This window comes from Salvelinus fontinalis, chromosome 27, assembly GCF_029448725.1.
Source record: "Salvelinus fontinalis isolate EN_2023a chromosome 27, ASM2944872v1, whole genome shotgun sequence".
In the NCBI taxonomy this organism is placed as follows: Eukaryota; Metazoa; Chordata; class Actinopteri; order Salmoniformes; family Salmonidae; genus Salvelinus; species Salvelinus fontinalis.
Window position 1 is genome coordinate 4,713,890 of NC_074691.1, and position 14,917 is coordinate 4,728,806.

At 46.4% G+C, this 14,917-nt stretch overlaps 1 protein-coding gene across 5 annotated transcripts in view; it reads right to left on the reverse strand.

The window, feature by feature from the left end:
* Positions 1 to 14,917, reverse strand: part of LOC129824889 (MAP/microtubule affinity-regulating kinase 3-like) — a 129,093-nt gene that overhangs the window by 20,951 nt on the left and 93,225 nt on the right. For all 5 annotated transcript variants that reach the window (XM_055884438.1, XM_055884435.1, XM_055884436.1 and 2 more), the window contains 5 exons: positions 11,771 to 11,870; positions 8,029 to 8,141; positions 7,360 to 7,513; positions 6,579 to 6,799; positions 3,094 to 3,200 (listed from right to left, as the gene is read on the reverse strand). In XM_055884438.1, the coding sequence (XP_055740413.1) occupies positions 3,094 to 3,200; positions 6,579 to 6,799; positions 7,360 to 7,513; positions 8,029 to 8,141; positions 11,771 to 11,870 (695 nt within the window). The remainder of the gene's footprint in view (positions 1 to 3,093; positions 3,201 to 6,578; positions 6,800 to 7,359; positions 7,514 to 8,028; positions 8,142 to 11,770; positions 11,871 to 14,917) is intronic.

The window sequence follows — 14,917 nt, forward strand, 5'->3', positions numbered from 1 at the left end:
GAATAGGGCCTTCCGGCACCTCTATTGAAACAACAACCCCCCTTCAGAGACACAGCGTTTAACTAGAACACCATATTCAAGGCCAGCATGAATTTTGAATAGGGTGCTGTACGGAGCTGCCGCGGGCATAATGTTTCTTCCAATAGTGTGGAAAGAGATGTGTGAAATTGTGTGTCTTTGTTCCTGAGACAGAGAGTGTGAGAGTGCGTTCGTGAGAGTGTGAAAAACCAAAGTGTATATTACCCAAGACTGCTACTTTGAAAGGGGGGAGGGGTAAAGGAAATAGTCTGGGTAGCCATTTGATTAGATGTTCAGGCGTCTTATGGCTTGGGGGTAAAAGCTGTTTAGAAGTCTCTTGGACCTAGTACCGCTTGCCATGCGGTAGCAGAGAGAACAGTATATAACTAGAGTGGCTGGAGTCTGACAATTTTTAGGGCATTCCTCTGGTATAGAGGTCCTGGATAGCAGGATGCTTGGCCCCAGTGATGTACTGGGCCATACGCACTATCCTCTGTAGTGCCTTGCGGTCGGTAGCCAAGCAGTTTCCATACCAGGCAGTGACGCAACCCGTCAGGATACTCTCTGGTGCAGCTGTAAAACCTTTTGAGGATCTGAGGACCCATGTCAAATATTTGAAGTCTCCTGAGGGGGGATAGGTTTTGTCGCGCCCTTTTCATGACTGTCTTGGTGTGCTTGGACCATGTCAGTTTGTTGCTGATGTGGACACCAAGGAACTTGAAGCTCTCAACCTGCTCCACTACAGCCCCGTCGATGAGAATGGGGGCGTGCTCAGTCCTCCTTTTCCTGTAGTCCACAATCATCTCCGTTGTCTTGATCACGTTGAGGGAGAGGTTGTTGTCCTGGCACCACACGGTCAGGTCTCTGACCTCCTCCCTGCAGGCTGTCTCATCGTTGTCAGTGATCAGGCCTACCACTGTTGCGTCACCGGCAAACTTAATGGTGGTGTTGGAGTTGTGCCTGGCCGTGCAGTCATGAGTGATCAGTGCGGCGGATGTGTTGTTACCTACCCTTACCACCTGGGGGCAGCCCATCAGGAAGTCCAGGATCCAGTTGCAGAGGGAGGTGTTTAGTTCCAGGGTCCTTAGCTTAGTGATGAGCTTTGTGGGCACTAAAGTTCAACACCCACTTTGTGGGTGTTGAACGCTGAGCTGTAGTCAATCAATAGCATTCTCACATAGGCGTTCCTTTTGTCCAGGTGTGAAAGGGCAGTGTGGAGTGCAATAGAGATTGTATCATCTGTGGATCTGTTGGAGTGGTATGCAAATTGGAGTGGGTCTAGGGTTTCTGGGATATTGGTGTTGATGTGAGCAATGACCAGCCTTTCAAAGCACTTCATGGCTCCAGACATGAGTGCTACGAGTCATTAGTCATTTAGGCAGGTTACCTCAGTGTTCTTCGGCACAGGGACTATGGTGGTCTGCTTAAAAAATGTTGGTATTACAGACTCAGACAGGGAGAGATTGAAAATGTCAGTGAAGATACTTGCCAGTTGGTCAGCGCATGCTCGGAGTACACGTCCTGGTAATCCGTCTGGCCCTGCAGCCTTGTGAATGTTGACCTGTTTAAAGGTCTTACTCACATTGGCTGCGGAGAACATGTTCACACAATCATCCAGAACAGCTGATGCTCTCAATGCATTTTTCAGTGTTACTTGCCTCAAAGCGAGAACTAATTTTGCTCGTCTTACTGGGCAGCTCTCGGCTGTGCTTCTCTACGTAGTCTGTAATAGTTTGCAAGCCCTGCTACATCCGACGAGCATCGGATCCGGTGTAGTACATTTCGATCTTAGTCCTGTATTGACGCTTTGCCTGTTTGATGGTTTGTCGGAGGGTATAGCGTTATTTCTTATAAGCTTCCAGGTTAGTGTCCCGCTCCTTGAAAGCGGCAGCTCTACCCTTTAGCTCAATGCAGATGTTGCCTGTAATCCATGGCTTCTGGTTGGGGTATGTATGTACAGTCACTGTGGGGGTGACGTCATCAATGCACTTATTGACGAAGCCAGTGACTGATGTGGTGTACTCCTCAATGCCATCGGAAGAGTCACAGAACATATTCCCAGTCTGTGATAGCAAAACAGTCCTGTAGCTTAGCATCTGCTTCATCTGACCACGTTTTTGTTGGCTCAGTCACAGGTGCTTCCTGCTTTAATTTTTGCTTGTAAGCAGGAATCAGGAGGATATAATTATGGTTATATTTGCCAAATGGAGGGCGAGGGAGAGCTTTGTACGCATGTCTGTGTGTGGAGTAAAGGTGGTGTAGAGTTGTTTTCCCTCTGGTTGCACAATTGACATGCTGGTAGAAATGAGGTAAAACGGATTTACTAAGTTTCCCTGCATTAAAGTCCTCAGCCAATAGGAGCGCCACCCTGGATGAGCGTTTTCCTGTTTGCTTATGGCGGTATACAGCTCATTGAGTGCGGTCTTAGTGCCAGCATCGGTTTGTGGTGGTAAATAGACAGCTACGAAGGATATAGATGAAAACTCTCTAGGTAGATAGTGTGGTCTACAGCTTATCATGAGATACTCTACCTCAGGCGAGCAAAATATCGAGACTTCCTTAGATATCGTGCACCAGCTGATGTTTACAAATATACATAGACTCCCACCCCTTGTCTTATCAGAGGCTGCTGTTCTATCCTGCCGGTACATTGTATAACCCGCCAGCTGTATGTTACTCATGATGTCGTTCAGCCACGACTCGGTGAAACGTAAGATATTACAATTTTTAATACCATGGTGGTAGGATATACGTGCTTTTAGTTCGTCCATTTTATTATTGAGCGATTGTACGTTGGCCAATTGTACCGATGGCAAAGGCAGATTAGCCACTCGTCGCCTGTTCCTCACAAGGCACCCCGATCTCCTTCCGCAGAATCTCTCTTTCTCCTGCGAATGATGGGGATGAGGGCCTGTTCGGGTGTCTTGGAAAATCCCTCTTGTCCGGCTCATTAAAGAAAAAATATTCCAGTTTTTTTTTTTTAAACGTGAGTGTATGCATGCATCTGGGTCTGTGTGCCTGTATTTAGCGGGCCAGGAGGGACAACAGGACAGACAGAGCTTTGGCTTCTCTCACCTGTTCTCTTTTCCATTCTGGATGACAGCAGAGTGGCGATCCGAGGCATTCCTGTCACTACACACATACGTGTTCCTCCTCGTCATGCCCCCTGACACCGAGTTACCCTGGAGGGAGAGAGAGAGAGGGTTATGAAAAGAGAGAAAGAGGATCAGGGTGAGAGAGTGAAAGAAAGAAAGAGAGGAAATGTTGTTTTCAAAGAACACAATCCAGTTACGCTGTTGTGCGTTTGGCAATGTCAGTTCTTTCACTTTTCGTGCCAATAAAGTTTCTTCAATTGAATTGATCGAGGGTGAGGAAGGAAGCTGAGATAGATGGCGACAGACAGAGAAATAGATACAGAAATAATGAAAGAACAAACAGAAGAAAGAACGTCATGCAGACTACAACACACTAGCTCATAACTGTAGAATAATTATGTAGTGGATAACAGGCAATCAAAGAAAGAACAAGAGAAGATACTGCACCAATGAGGACCAGTACAAATGCTGTAAACATTCTCTCTCTCTGTCTCTTTTTCTAACATTGACATCAACACTACCCTGTGAGCGAGAATGTTTGTGTGTTAATGTCTGCGTAATTGTGGTTGGTGTGTGAACCTGTGTGTGTATACACTATACAGTGCACTTGGAAGTATTCAGACCCCTTCACTTTTTTTCACATTTTGTTACATTGCAGCCTTATTCCAACATTGATAGAAATGTATTTTAATGATCACCAATCTACACACAATACCCCATAATGACGAGGCAAAAACAGGTTTAGAAATGTTTGCAAATAAAAATTTAAATATCACATTTACGTAAGTAATCAGACCCTTTACTCAGTACTTTGTTGAAGCACCTTTGGCAGCGATTACAGTCTTGAGTCTTCTTGGGTATGACGCTACAAACTTGGCACACCTGTATTTGGGGAGTTTCTCCCATTCTTCTCTGCAGATCCTCTCAAGCTCTGTCAGTTTGGATGGATCTCTCCAGAGATGTTAGATCGGGTTCATGTCCGGGCTCTGGCTGGGCCACTCAAGGACATTTAGAGACTTGTCACGAAGCCACTCCTGCGTTGTCTTGGCTGTGTGCTTAGGGTCGTTGTCCTGTTGGAAGGTGAACCTTCGCCCCAGTCTGAGGTCCTGAGCGCTCTGGAGCAGGTTTTCATCAAGGATCTCGCTGTACTTTGCTCCGTTCATCTTTCCCTTGATCCTGACTAATCTCCCAGTCCCTGCCGCTGAAAAACATCCACACAGCATGTTGCTGCCACCACCATGCTTCACCGTAGAAATGGTACCAGGTTTCTTCCAAATGTGACGCTAGGCATTCAGGCCAAAAAGCTAAATATTGGTTTCATCAGACCAGAGAATTTTGTTTCTCTTGGTCTGAGAGTCCTTTAGGTTCCTTTTGGCAAACTACAAGTGAGCTGTCGTGCCTTTTACTGAGGAGTGGCTTCCGTCTGACCACTCTACCATAAAGGCCTGATTGGTAAAGTGCTGCAGAGATGGTTGTCCTTCTGGAAGGTTCTCCCATCTCCACAAAGGAACTCTGGAGTTCTGTCAGACTGACCACTGGGTTCTTGGTCACCTCTCTGACCAAGGTCCTTCTCCCCCGATTGCTCAGTTTTTTGGCCGGGCGGCCAGCTCTAGGAAGAGTCATGGTGGTTCCAAACTTCTTCCATTTAAGAATGATGGAGGCCACTGTGTTCCTGGGGACCTTCAATGCTGTAGAAAGGTTTCGGTACCCTTCCCCAGATCTGTGCCTTGAAACAATCCTGTCTCGGAGCTCTACGGACAATTCCTTGGACCTCATGGTTTGGTTTTTGCTCTGACATGCACTGTCAACTCTGGGACCTTATTTTGACAGGTGTGCCTTACCAAATCATGTCCAATCAATTGAATTTATCACAGGTGGATTACAATCAAGTTGTAGAAACATTTCAAGGATGATCAATGGAAACAGGATGCACCTGAGAAATTGAGTCTCATAGCAAAGGCTCTGAACACTTATGTAAATAAGGGTTCTCTTTTTTATACATTTGCAAAAATGCTTTGTCATTATGGGGTAATTGTGTGTAGATTGGTGAGAAAAAAACAAAAATGTAATCCATTTTAGAATAAGGCTGTAATGTAACAAAATGTGAAAAAAGTCAAGGGGTTTGAATACTTTACGAATGCACTGTGTATACGAAACGTCTAGGAGCAACAACCGCTCAGCCGCGAAGTGGTAGGCCCACACACAAGCTCACAGAACAGGACTGCCGAGTGCTGAAGCGCGTAAAAACCATCTGTCCTCAGTTGCAACACTCACTACTCAGTTCCAAACTGCCTGTCTATGAAATGGATTTCTATGGCCGAGTAATCACACACAAGCCTAAGATCACCACCAAGATCACTACCATGCACAGCCTGCCGAGTGGCGCAGCGGTCTAAGGCACTGCATCACAGTGCTTAAGGCGTCATTACAGACCCGGGTTCGATCCCAGGCTGTGTCACAACCGCCGTGACCGGGTGTCCCATAGGGCGTCGCACAATTGGCCCAGCGTTGTCCGGGTTAGGAAAGGATTTGGCCGGGGGGGCTTTACTTGGCTCATTGCGTTCTAGTGACTCCTTGTGGCGGGCCTGGCGCCTGCAGGTGGACTTCGGTTGACAGTTGAGCAGTGTTTCCTCCGACACATTGGCGCAGCTGGCTTCCGGGTTAAGCGGGGGCGGATGTTAAGAAGAGCGGTTCGGCGGGTCATGTTTCGGAGGACGCATGACTCGACCTTTGCCTCACCCGAGTCTGTTGGGGAGTTGCAGCGATGAGACAAAATAGTAATTGGGGAGAAAAAGGGGGTCAAATACAAAAAAATGCACAATGCCAAGCGTTGGCTGGAGTGGTGTAAAGCTCGCCGCCATTGGACTCTGGAGCAGTGGAAATGTGTTTTCTGGAGTGATGAATCACGCTTCACCATCTGGCAGTCCGACATACGAATCTGGGTTTGGCGGATGCCAGGAGAACGCTACCTGCCCGAATGCGTAGTGCCAACTGTAAAGTTTGGTGGAGGAGGAATAACGGTCTGGAGCTGTTTTTCATGGTTCGAGCTAGGCCCCTTAGTTCCAGTGAAAGTAAATATTAACGCTACAGCATACAATGACATTGTAGACGATTCAGTGCTTCCAACTTTGTGGCAACAGTTTGGGGAAGGCCCTTTCCTGTTTCAGCATGACAATGCCTCCATGCACAACGCAACGGTCCGTACAGAAATGGTTTGTCGAGATTGGTGTGGAAGAACTTGACTGGCCTGCACACCTTTGGGATGAACTGAATAGCCAACTGCGAGCCAGGCCTAATCGCCCAACATCACTAATGCTCGTGGCTGAATGGAAGTCCCTACAGCAATGTTCCAACATCTAGTTGAAAGCCTTCCCAAAAGAGTGGAGGCTGTTGTAGCAGCAATTAATGACCATGATTTTTGAATGAGTGTAGTGTATCTTCCGTGTGTATATTCTTTGTACTCACGGTGGGTGTGGTGGAGCCTTTCTTGTGGTCGGGGATGTCGGCCTGGTTGGGGTTGTTGGCATTATCCAGTAGAGGACTGGCAGGGGCAATGCCGCCACTGCGCCCACCCGACGAACCAGACTTCCGGGTCTGAGCACCCCCGTCCTCTTTGTAGTCGCCGTTGTCGGCTGAGGTGGTCTGGCTCCTCTTGGGGTAGCCCACTGAGGGGATGGACGGACCGGCTGGATGGATGGAGGGAGAGATACAGGGATCAGTGTGGAGTTAGAATGGGAACTGTGCTGCATTGGAGGTTCACATCCATCTTCCTATATTATCCCATATTCTCTTTACCTCCTTTCCTCCTGTCCCACTTACATCATCTTCCTCCCTCCCTGCCCCTCTCTCTCCCTCCCTCCCAGCCCCTCTCTCTCTCTCTCTCCCTCCCTCCCAGCCCCTCTCTCTCTCTCTCTCCCTCCCTCCCAGCCCCTCTCTCTCTCTCTCCCTCCCTCCCAGCCCCTCTCTCTCTCTCCCTCCCTCCCAGCCCCTCTCTCTCTCTCCCTCCCTCCCAGCCCCCCTCTCTCTCTCCCTCCCTCCCAGCCCCCCTCTCTCTCTCCCTCCCTCCCAGCCCCTCTCTCTCTCTCCCTCCCTCCCAGCCCCTCTCTCTCCCTCCCTCCCCCCTCTTCCCTGCCCCCTCCCAGCCCCTCTCTCTCCCTCTGCTCCCTCCATGCCCCCTCTGCTCCCTCCATGCCCCCTCTGCTCCCTCCATGCCCCCTCTGCTCCCTCCATGCCCCCTCTCTCTCACCCTGGTCGCTGTAGCGTCTCTGTTTCTGGGTGCTGGAGATGGACCGCTGGGTCTTGAGATGGGCAGAAGACTGGTCGTTGTTGTTGTGCTCGCTGGCGGGCCGCGCCTTGGCCAGAGACAAGTTACTGCTAGAGCTGGAGTCACTGGCCTCCAACTTCGAGAGAGAAGAAAGGTTTCCAATTAAATCACGCTGCAGATGAGTTTCACTGTATTTTTTGGACAGATCTGTGCTCTTTTGAAAAGTCACTCAATATGTTTAACATTGCATTTCAAATAGGGACGGTATCATGTGACGGTATCATCCAAACAGACTGTATCACTTCAGATATCATGCATGTCATTTGGTTTCAAACCTGTATACTTTCAACCACTTAAATTGTGCTAAAAGCGAGGAACCAATACATGATAGAACCAGTGCTTTCTAACATGGTCATTTATGGCCAGGTACTGGGTCAATCGCAAATCGTCCCTTTAACCCTACACACTTGTGGAGATAGAGAGGATTTGATTGGTATAAGCAATATTGTGAAACTTCCACCGAGCCTATCAGAGGGCAAGGTGGAGCTATTACCAGATTGATTACACAGGTCAAATCCTCTCAGCATCCGCTCAGTGCAGGGCTTGGGGGACAATTTGGGATTGGGCCACTCTTGCCCTGTCTGTCCTTACCTCTGTGGACTTCCTGCCCAGTAGCAGGTAGGTGGCTGTGATCTCATCGTACTTCATCTTGGTTAAAGACTCAGTGACCTCCTCTTGAGTGTAGCCCATCTCCACCATGATGTCTGAAGGGGATCAGGAGTGGGACAGGACAGGACATTAGACCTTATAACTGGAACCTCGATCAGAAGCTAGGCTTCAGAGGCCAGCCAGCTAATTAGCTACTAGCTATTTAGTCATTGTTAGCCACCGCTAGCAGTCTTTACCTTTAGCACAGACACCAGCTACTTTAGCCCGGATAATATCTGCCAGTCTGCATAGTGCAATATCAGCCCTGCCTGATCATATCGGACCCCCCCCCACTACATCTCCGGATTCCTGCCGCAAGGTCTGGACCATTACACCGGATCATCGCAGCTAGCTAGCGGCTACCGAGTGGCTATCGTGGCTAACGCCCTTGTCCAGAAGCAAGCACCAGTTAGTTAGCCTCGAGCTAGGCCCATTCCCCCGGCTAGCAAACAAAGTACACCAACTACAATACCTCTCTTGCCAATTGGCCTGGACCCTCTGTCGACACAGAGCCCCGCCGATCCATCACGACTGGTCTGCTGATGTATTTCGGCCGGTGTGCTCTCAACCGGCCTCTGCGTCGTTGATGTTGGTGAGGACCCAGCTACTAGCCCCGGCCCGCTAACTCTCTGAGCGCCGTGTCTACCGCTCGCCTAGCGTAGTGACGACTGTCGAGCGGCTCACTGTTTCGTCCATTGCTGCTTATTGGACACTATGATCACTCGGCATCACAGCTGATGCCTACTGGACTGTTCATTAACACGGTACTCATTTTGTTTATTTGTCGGCCCCAGCCTCGAACTCAGGCCCCGTGTGTAGCTAACTGACCCTCTCTGCCTATTCGTCGCCATTTACCCGTTGTTGTTGTCTTAGCTGTTTACCCGTTGTTGTCTTAGCCCTCCCAATCAACACCTGTGATTGCTTTATGCCTCCCTCTAATGTCAATCTGCCTTGTATACTGTTGTTTAGGGTAGCTCTGATTGTTTTACTGCGGAGCCCCTAGTCCCTCTCTACATGCCTCGGTTAGCTCCCTTGCCCCACCCCAACACGCATGCGGAGACCGCACCTAGTTTAACTGGCGCCTCCAGAGATGCAGCCTCTCTCATCGTCACTCAATGCCTAGGTTTACCTCCACTGTTCTCGCACCCTACCATGCCCTTGTCTGAGCATTATGCCCTAAATCTATCCTACCACGCCCAGAAGTCTGCTATGTTCTGAACGCACTAGATGACCAGTTCTTATAGCCTTTAGCCGTACCCTTATCCTACTCTATTCCTCTGGTGATGTAGAGGTTAACCCAGGACCTGTGTGTCCCTAAGCGCTCTCATTTGTTGACTTCTGTAACCGGAAAAGCCTTGGGTTCATGCATGTTAACATCAGAAGTTTGTTTGTTTTATTCACCACTTTAGCACACTCCGCAAACCCTGATGTCGTAGCCGTGTCTGAATCCTGGCTTAGGAAGGCCACCAAAAATTCAGAAATTTCCATCTCCAATTACAACATTGTCCGTCAAGATAGAACTGCTAAAGGGGGCGGAGTTTCAATCTACTGTAGAGATAGCCTGCAGAGTTCTGTCCTACTATCCAGGTCTCTGCCCAAACAGTTCGAGCTTCTACTTTTAAAATTCCATCTCTCCAGAAATAAGTCTCTCACTGTTGCCGCTTGTTATAGACCCCCCTCAGCCCCCAGCTGTGCCCTGGACACCATATGTTAATTGATTGCCCCCCATCTATCTTCAGAGTTCATACTGTTAGGTGACCTAAACTGGGACATGCTTAACACCCCGGCCGCCCTACAATCTAAGCTAGACGCCCTCAATGTCAAACAAATTAGCAAGGAACCAACCAGGTACAACCCCAAATCCGTAAACATGGGCACCCTCTTAGATATAATCCTGACCAATCTGCCCTCTAAATACACCTCTGCTGTCTTCAACCAGGATCTCAGCGATCACTGCCTCATTGCCTGCGTCCGTTATGGGTCCGACCACCCCTCATCACTGTCAAACGCCCCCTAAAACACTTCTGCAAGCAGGCCTTTCTAATCGACCTGGCCCGGGTATCCTGAAAGGATATTGACGTCAGTAGAGGATGCCTGGTTATTCTTCAAAAGTGCCTTCCTCACCATCTTAAATAAGCATGCCCCATTCAGAAAATGTAGTACTAAGAACAGATATAGCCCTTGGTTCACTCCAGACCTGACTGCCCTTGACCAGCACAAAAACATCCTGTGGCGCACTGCATTAGCTTCGAATAGTCCCCGCGATATGCAACTTTTCAGGGAAGTCAGTTAGTTAGAAAAGTTAGTTAGAAAAAAGGCTAGCTTTTTCAAACAGAAATGTGCATCCTGCAGCACTAATTCCAAAAGGTTTTGGGACACTAAAGTCCATGGAGAATAAGAGCACCTCCTCCTAGCTGCCCACTGCACTGAGACTAGGAAACACTGTCACCAGTGTTTGAATCCGGCCCACACCCTTCTGACACAAACCCTCTCAACTTTCCCGTCTCTCCCTCTCACGGCCTCTATTCAATAAAGAAACAAATATGTGAGGAAAAAAGCAAATAACCAATAGGCTGGGAGTGTGTGAACATCTAATCGCCATTTCCTATTTGTTAAGGGGAAACCAAAAATACTAGGGGTCATTGAACTTATTAATTTAATTGAATAAACATTATTAATCCCACAAGGCTAAATTGGAGGTGCAGCAACAACATACTAATGCATACATCAGAGGCATATTGACAGAGCACTGACGGCTGGTGAAACAAACAAAACTCAACCCAAAATCTAAATCTAAAATGAAGACCGTAAATAAAGGTGAATAAACTGTACATAATGTGGGGAAACAAACAGGGCCTCCTTGTTGTTGAGGTTGTGGAACATCCTTTCTGACACACACACTCGTCTCTCTCCCACTGCCGAGTGAGATCAATGCTGCCATCGATAGAGGTAGGGGACGGGGCAAGCCCTGGGGGTCCGAGTGTAAAGAACCAGGCCTGCCAGACTGTATCGACTTGTGGATCTGTGTGTGCGCTTGTGTGTTCGCACGCACACATGCATTTCAATAATGACTGTGTTACCGAGTGTGGTTCTGTTAATGCATGGCCGTGCATGATTTTGAATGACTCTGTGTTTTAATGACTGTGTGTGTGTGTGTGTGTCTAAGTGACGTGCTAGACCATGTGCTGCCTGCGTGTGTCTGAAAACCACACAGCTCTGCCAGGCTCACGTTGGGCACAACATGCAAGGCTAGCCCCTAACACAGGGGGTAAGGGGCGATTCCCTCTAAATACATGTGCCAACCCATCTGAATCAGGTGTGTTAGAGCTAGACAGGAACAAAAGCCTGTATACTCAGTAACTCTCCATGAAGAGGCATGACCATCCCTGGTTTAATAAAGTCATTGACTGTGTCCCTATTCCCTACATAGTGCACTACTTTTGACATAGTATCAAACATTGTACATTATATAGGGAATGGGGTGCCATTTAGGACGATACAGTGTATAGATTTATAGATGTAAAGCCAGTCCCCAATTCCCTCCCTAACCCCTCCTTAATGCAGATCTAAGGTGTAAGCAATATGGTAGAAGCTCCACCCCTACACTCTTTAAACCTATACCTGTTCAGATCTGAAAAACATTGAAAGGTAAGGAAGCAAATTGGGAGTGTTTGAGTCAATGTACCTATTCTCTTCTGGTCTGTGATGTCCTGTTCTGGCTCCATGAATGGTTTCAGTTCATTCTCCTCTAGGCCTGCGTTTATCCACCGGTCCTTCATGATTTGCTATGAGGGAGAAGGACAGACACAAACATCAGTCTCTGCTCTAGAGGCCCAATTACCCGCCAAACGAAGAGGAATTTCATAACAGTGATGCCCAATCCTAAATCAACCACTCACCCCTACACCATGCGCATATGCACGTAGATCTGTAAAGGATTGGATAGATACTACCAGCAATTTGTAAATATTTTCACCTAAGCTATCAAAAGGCAAAATTAGGAGCCATTATAATATTGCTTATCTAATCCTTTCAGATCTACCCAAGTGAGGTAATGGCGAGGGCCCGCGGGTAGGGGCATGGGGTCGATTTGGGATTGGGTAAAATAGTGACATATGCAGTGCATTAAGAAATGATTCAGACCTCTTGACTTTTTCTACATTTTGTTACGTTACAGCCTTATTCTAAAATGAATTACATTCCTTTTCCCCTCAATACCCATAATAACAAAGCAAAAACAGTTTTTTTTGTTGAAATGTTTGCTAATTATTTATATATTTTTTTAACAGAAACACCTAGTTTACATAAGTATTCAGACCATTTACTCAGTACTCTGTTGAAGCACCTTTAGCAGCAAAAACAGGACGAGTCTCATAGCAAAGGGTCTGAATACTTATGTAAATTACGTGTTGCTGTTTTCAATGTTTTTTTAATTAGCAAAAAATGTCTAAAAATATGTTTTCGCTTTGTCATTATGGGGTATAGTGATGGATCCTTTAGTACAGGGGTAATGACAGGGTTGGACTCAATTCCATTTCAATTCACATTTGGTTCAATTCTTTGAATTTAAAATAGTATTGTGCCCAACTCTGGTACTCAAGTCACAGCTTGGACGTCTGCAGTACTGCTGGTTTTAGATTCTTCCTGGTAGTAAAATGATTGATTCATTTCACTGAATGGCCCGAGATGCCATTCACCTAGGTTGTGTTCATTGGGGCACACCACAGAAAACATTTCGAAACGTTTTCCAACAGAGAACACAAACAAGCGTTGGTGCCTAATGAAATCGACCCTAGTGTCCCATGTCTGAATAGTTCCTTGATTAGAAGGGACGGATGAAAAACAGCAGAGTGGCGGACCTCCAGGCCCAGATTTAACAGAGTGGGTAGGTTTGGGACCAATTCCAATTTCATTTCAAATCAGGAATTGACTGAATTGAAATAGAATTCACCACAACTCTGGATGAGGGTCTGTAGAAGGACTGTCGGTCAGTAGAGTACTTTACTGGGGTCACATTCAGCAGAGAACTTTACATACCATTCAGATTGAAGAATACATCTTTCTCTCTCAAGAGGGAATCGTGTCAACTCTATACAATATATTTATATCTGCAACATTCTGGAACGTTGTAACATCCTGAACGCGACCCAGGATCCATTCCAATTCCATTTCACTTCAGCCATTTCAGGGAATCGAATGCTTTGGTTCAAATTTTTGGGACTTTTAGCATAAAGCAAGATTGAGATCGTAGTGTTTTCATTCCGAGCTAGGTAAAAAAGCAGTTTTCCTAAAATGGCCTTATAAATGGGGATGTACCAGTGTTTGAGCCTGCATGTTGCAAGTGATGTCCACCTGACAGCACTGTAGCGATCGCAATGAGTTAGACGTCTCCGATTGGTGACAAAACAGAGCCTTCATTGTAGAGCTAGAGTCTTGAGTCACATAAATAGTATGACCATAGTCCAAGTACAACAAAACAATTTTCTCGCGGCATAGGAAAACAAGCTTTGTGCCGGTAATAGAACCCAATACGCAGCTTGAGTTTCCTGGCAAGGTTCTCCACATGGGTGATGAAGCTCAACTTCTCGTCCACCCAAACTCCCTGATATTTGTACGTTCTGATTTGCTCTATAGAATGTCAATCCAAGGTAGTAATTACATGGTTTTCAGGGTGGTTAGTATTAGAAAATAGCAAGCATTTTGTTTTAGAAGATTTCAGAACAAGCTTGAAATTGTTCAGATTCTGTTGAACGATGTTAAAAGCTGTTAGAGCTTTTTCAAAAGCCAAAGTCAAACTGCTGCCACTTGAATAGAGAACAGTGTCATCCACATAAAAATGAACATCAGCTGTCTCAATATGGCTCCCAATGTTGTTGATATAGATAACAGGGGACCTAAAATGTATCTTTACGGTGTCCGACTCACAACCATCTGGCTTGAAAATACAGAGAGTGGTACTCAGTAATGTGTTGTATTGGATTTGCCCCAAACATAACACGTTGTATTCAGGACAAAAAGTGAATTGCTTTGCCTCATTTTTAGCTGTATTACTTGTTGCAAACACAATGCATATTTTCATTCTGTACAGGCTTATTTATTTTCACTCCGTCAAAGAGGTTAGTATTGTGGAGTAACTACAATGTTGTTGATCCATCCTCAGTGTTCTCCTACCACAGCCATTAAACTCTGGAACTGTTTTAAATTCACCATTGGCCTCCGTTTCCTTCCTCTCCGCAACTTAAGTCAGGAAGGACGCCTGTATCTTTGTAGTGACTGGGTGTATTGATACACCATCCAAAGTGTAATGAATAACTTCACCATGCTCAAAGGGATATTCAATGTCTGCTTTTTTTGTTTTTACCCATCTACCAATAGGTGCCCTTCTTTGCGAGGCATTGGAAAACCTCCCTGGTCTCCATGGTTGAATCTGTATTTGAAATTCATTGCTTGTTAAGCAAATGTTTACTCCTAAACTTATTTAGGCTTGCCATAACAAAGGAGTTGAATACTTATTGACTCAGGACATTTCAGCTTTATTGTTTATTAATTTATTCAAAAAAAAATAGTAATAATAGTTAATTCCACTTTGACAATATGGGGTATTGTGTGTAGGCCAGTGACCAAAAATATCTAAATTTAATAATCAGGCTTTAACAAAATGTGGGAAAAGTCAATGCATTCTTGTTCACAAACCACTCCAGACATTACCAGTAATCCCAATACACGTCAATATCTGCACCAAGACAGACAGTATGTGCCACACTGTCAAACGCCTTTGACTAGTCTATCGATACAGATACACAATGAAGAGTCTGATCCAGAACACAGTGAA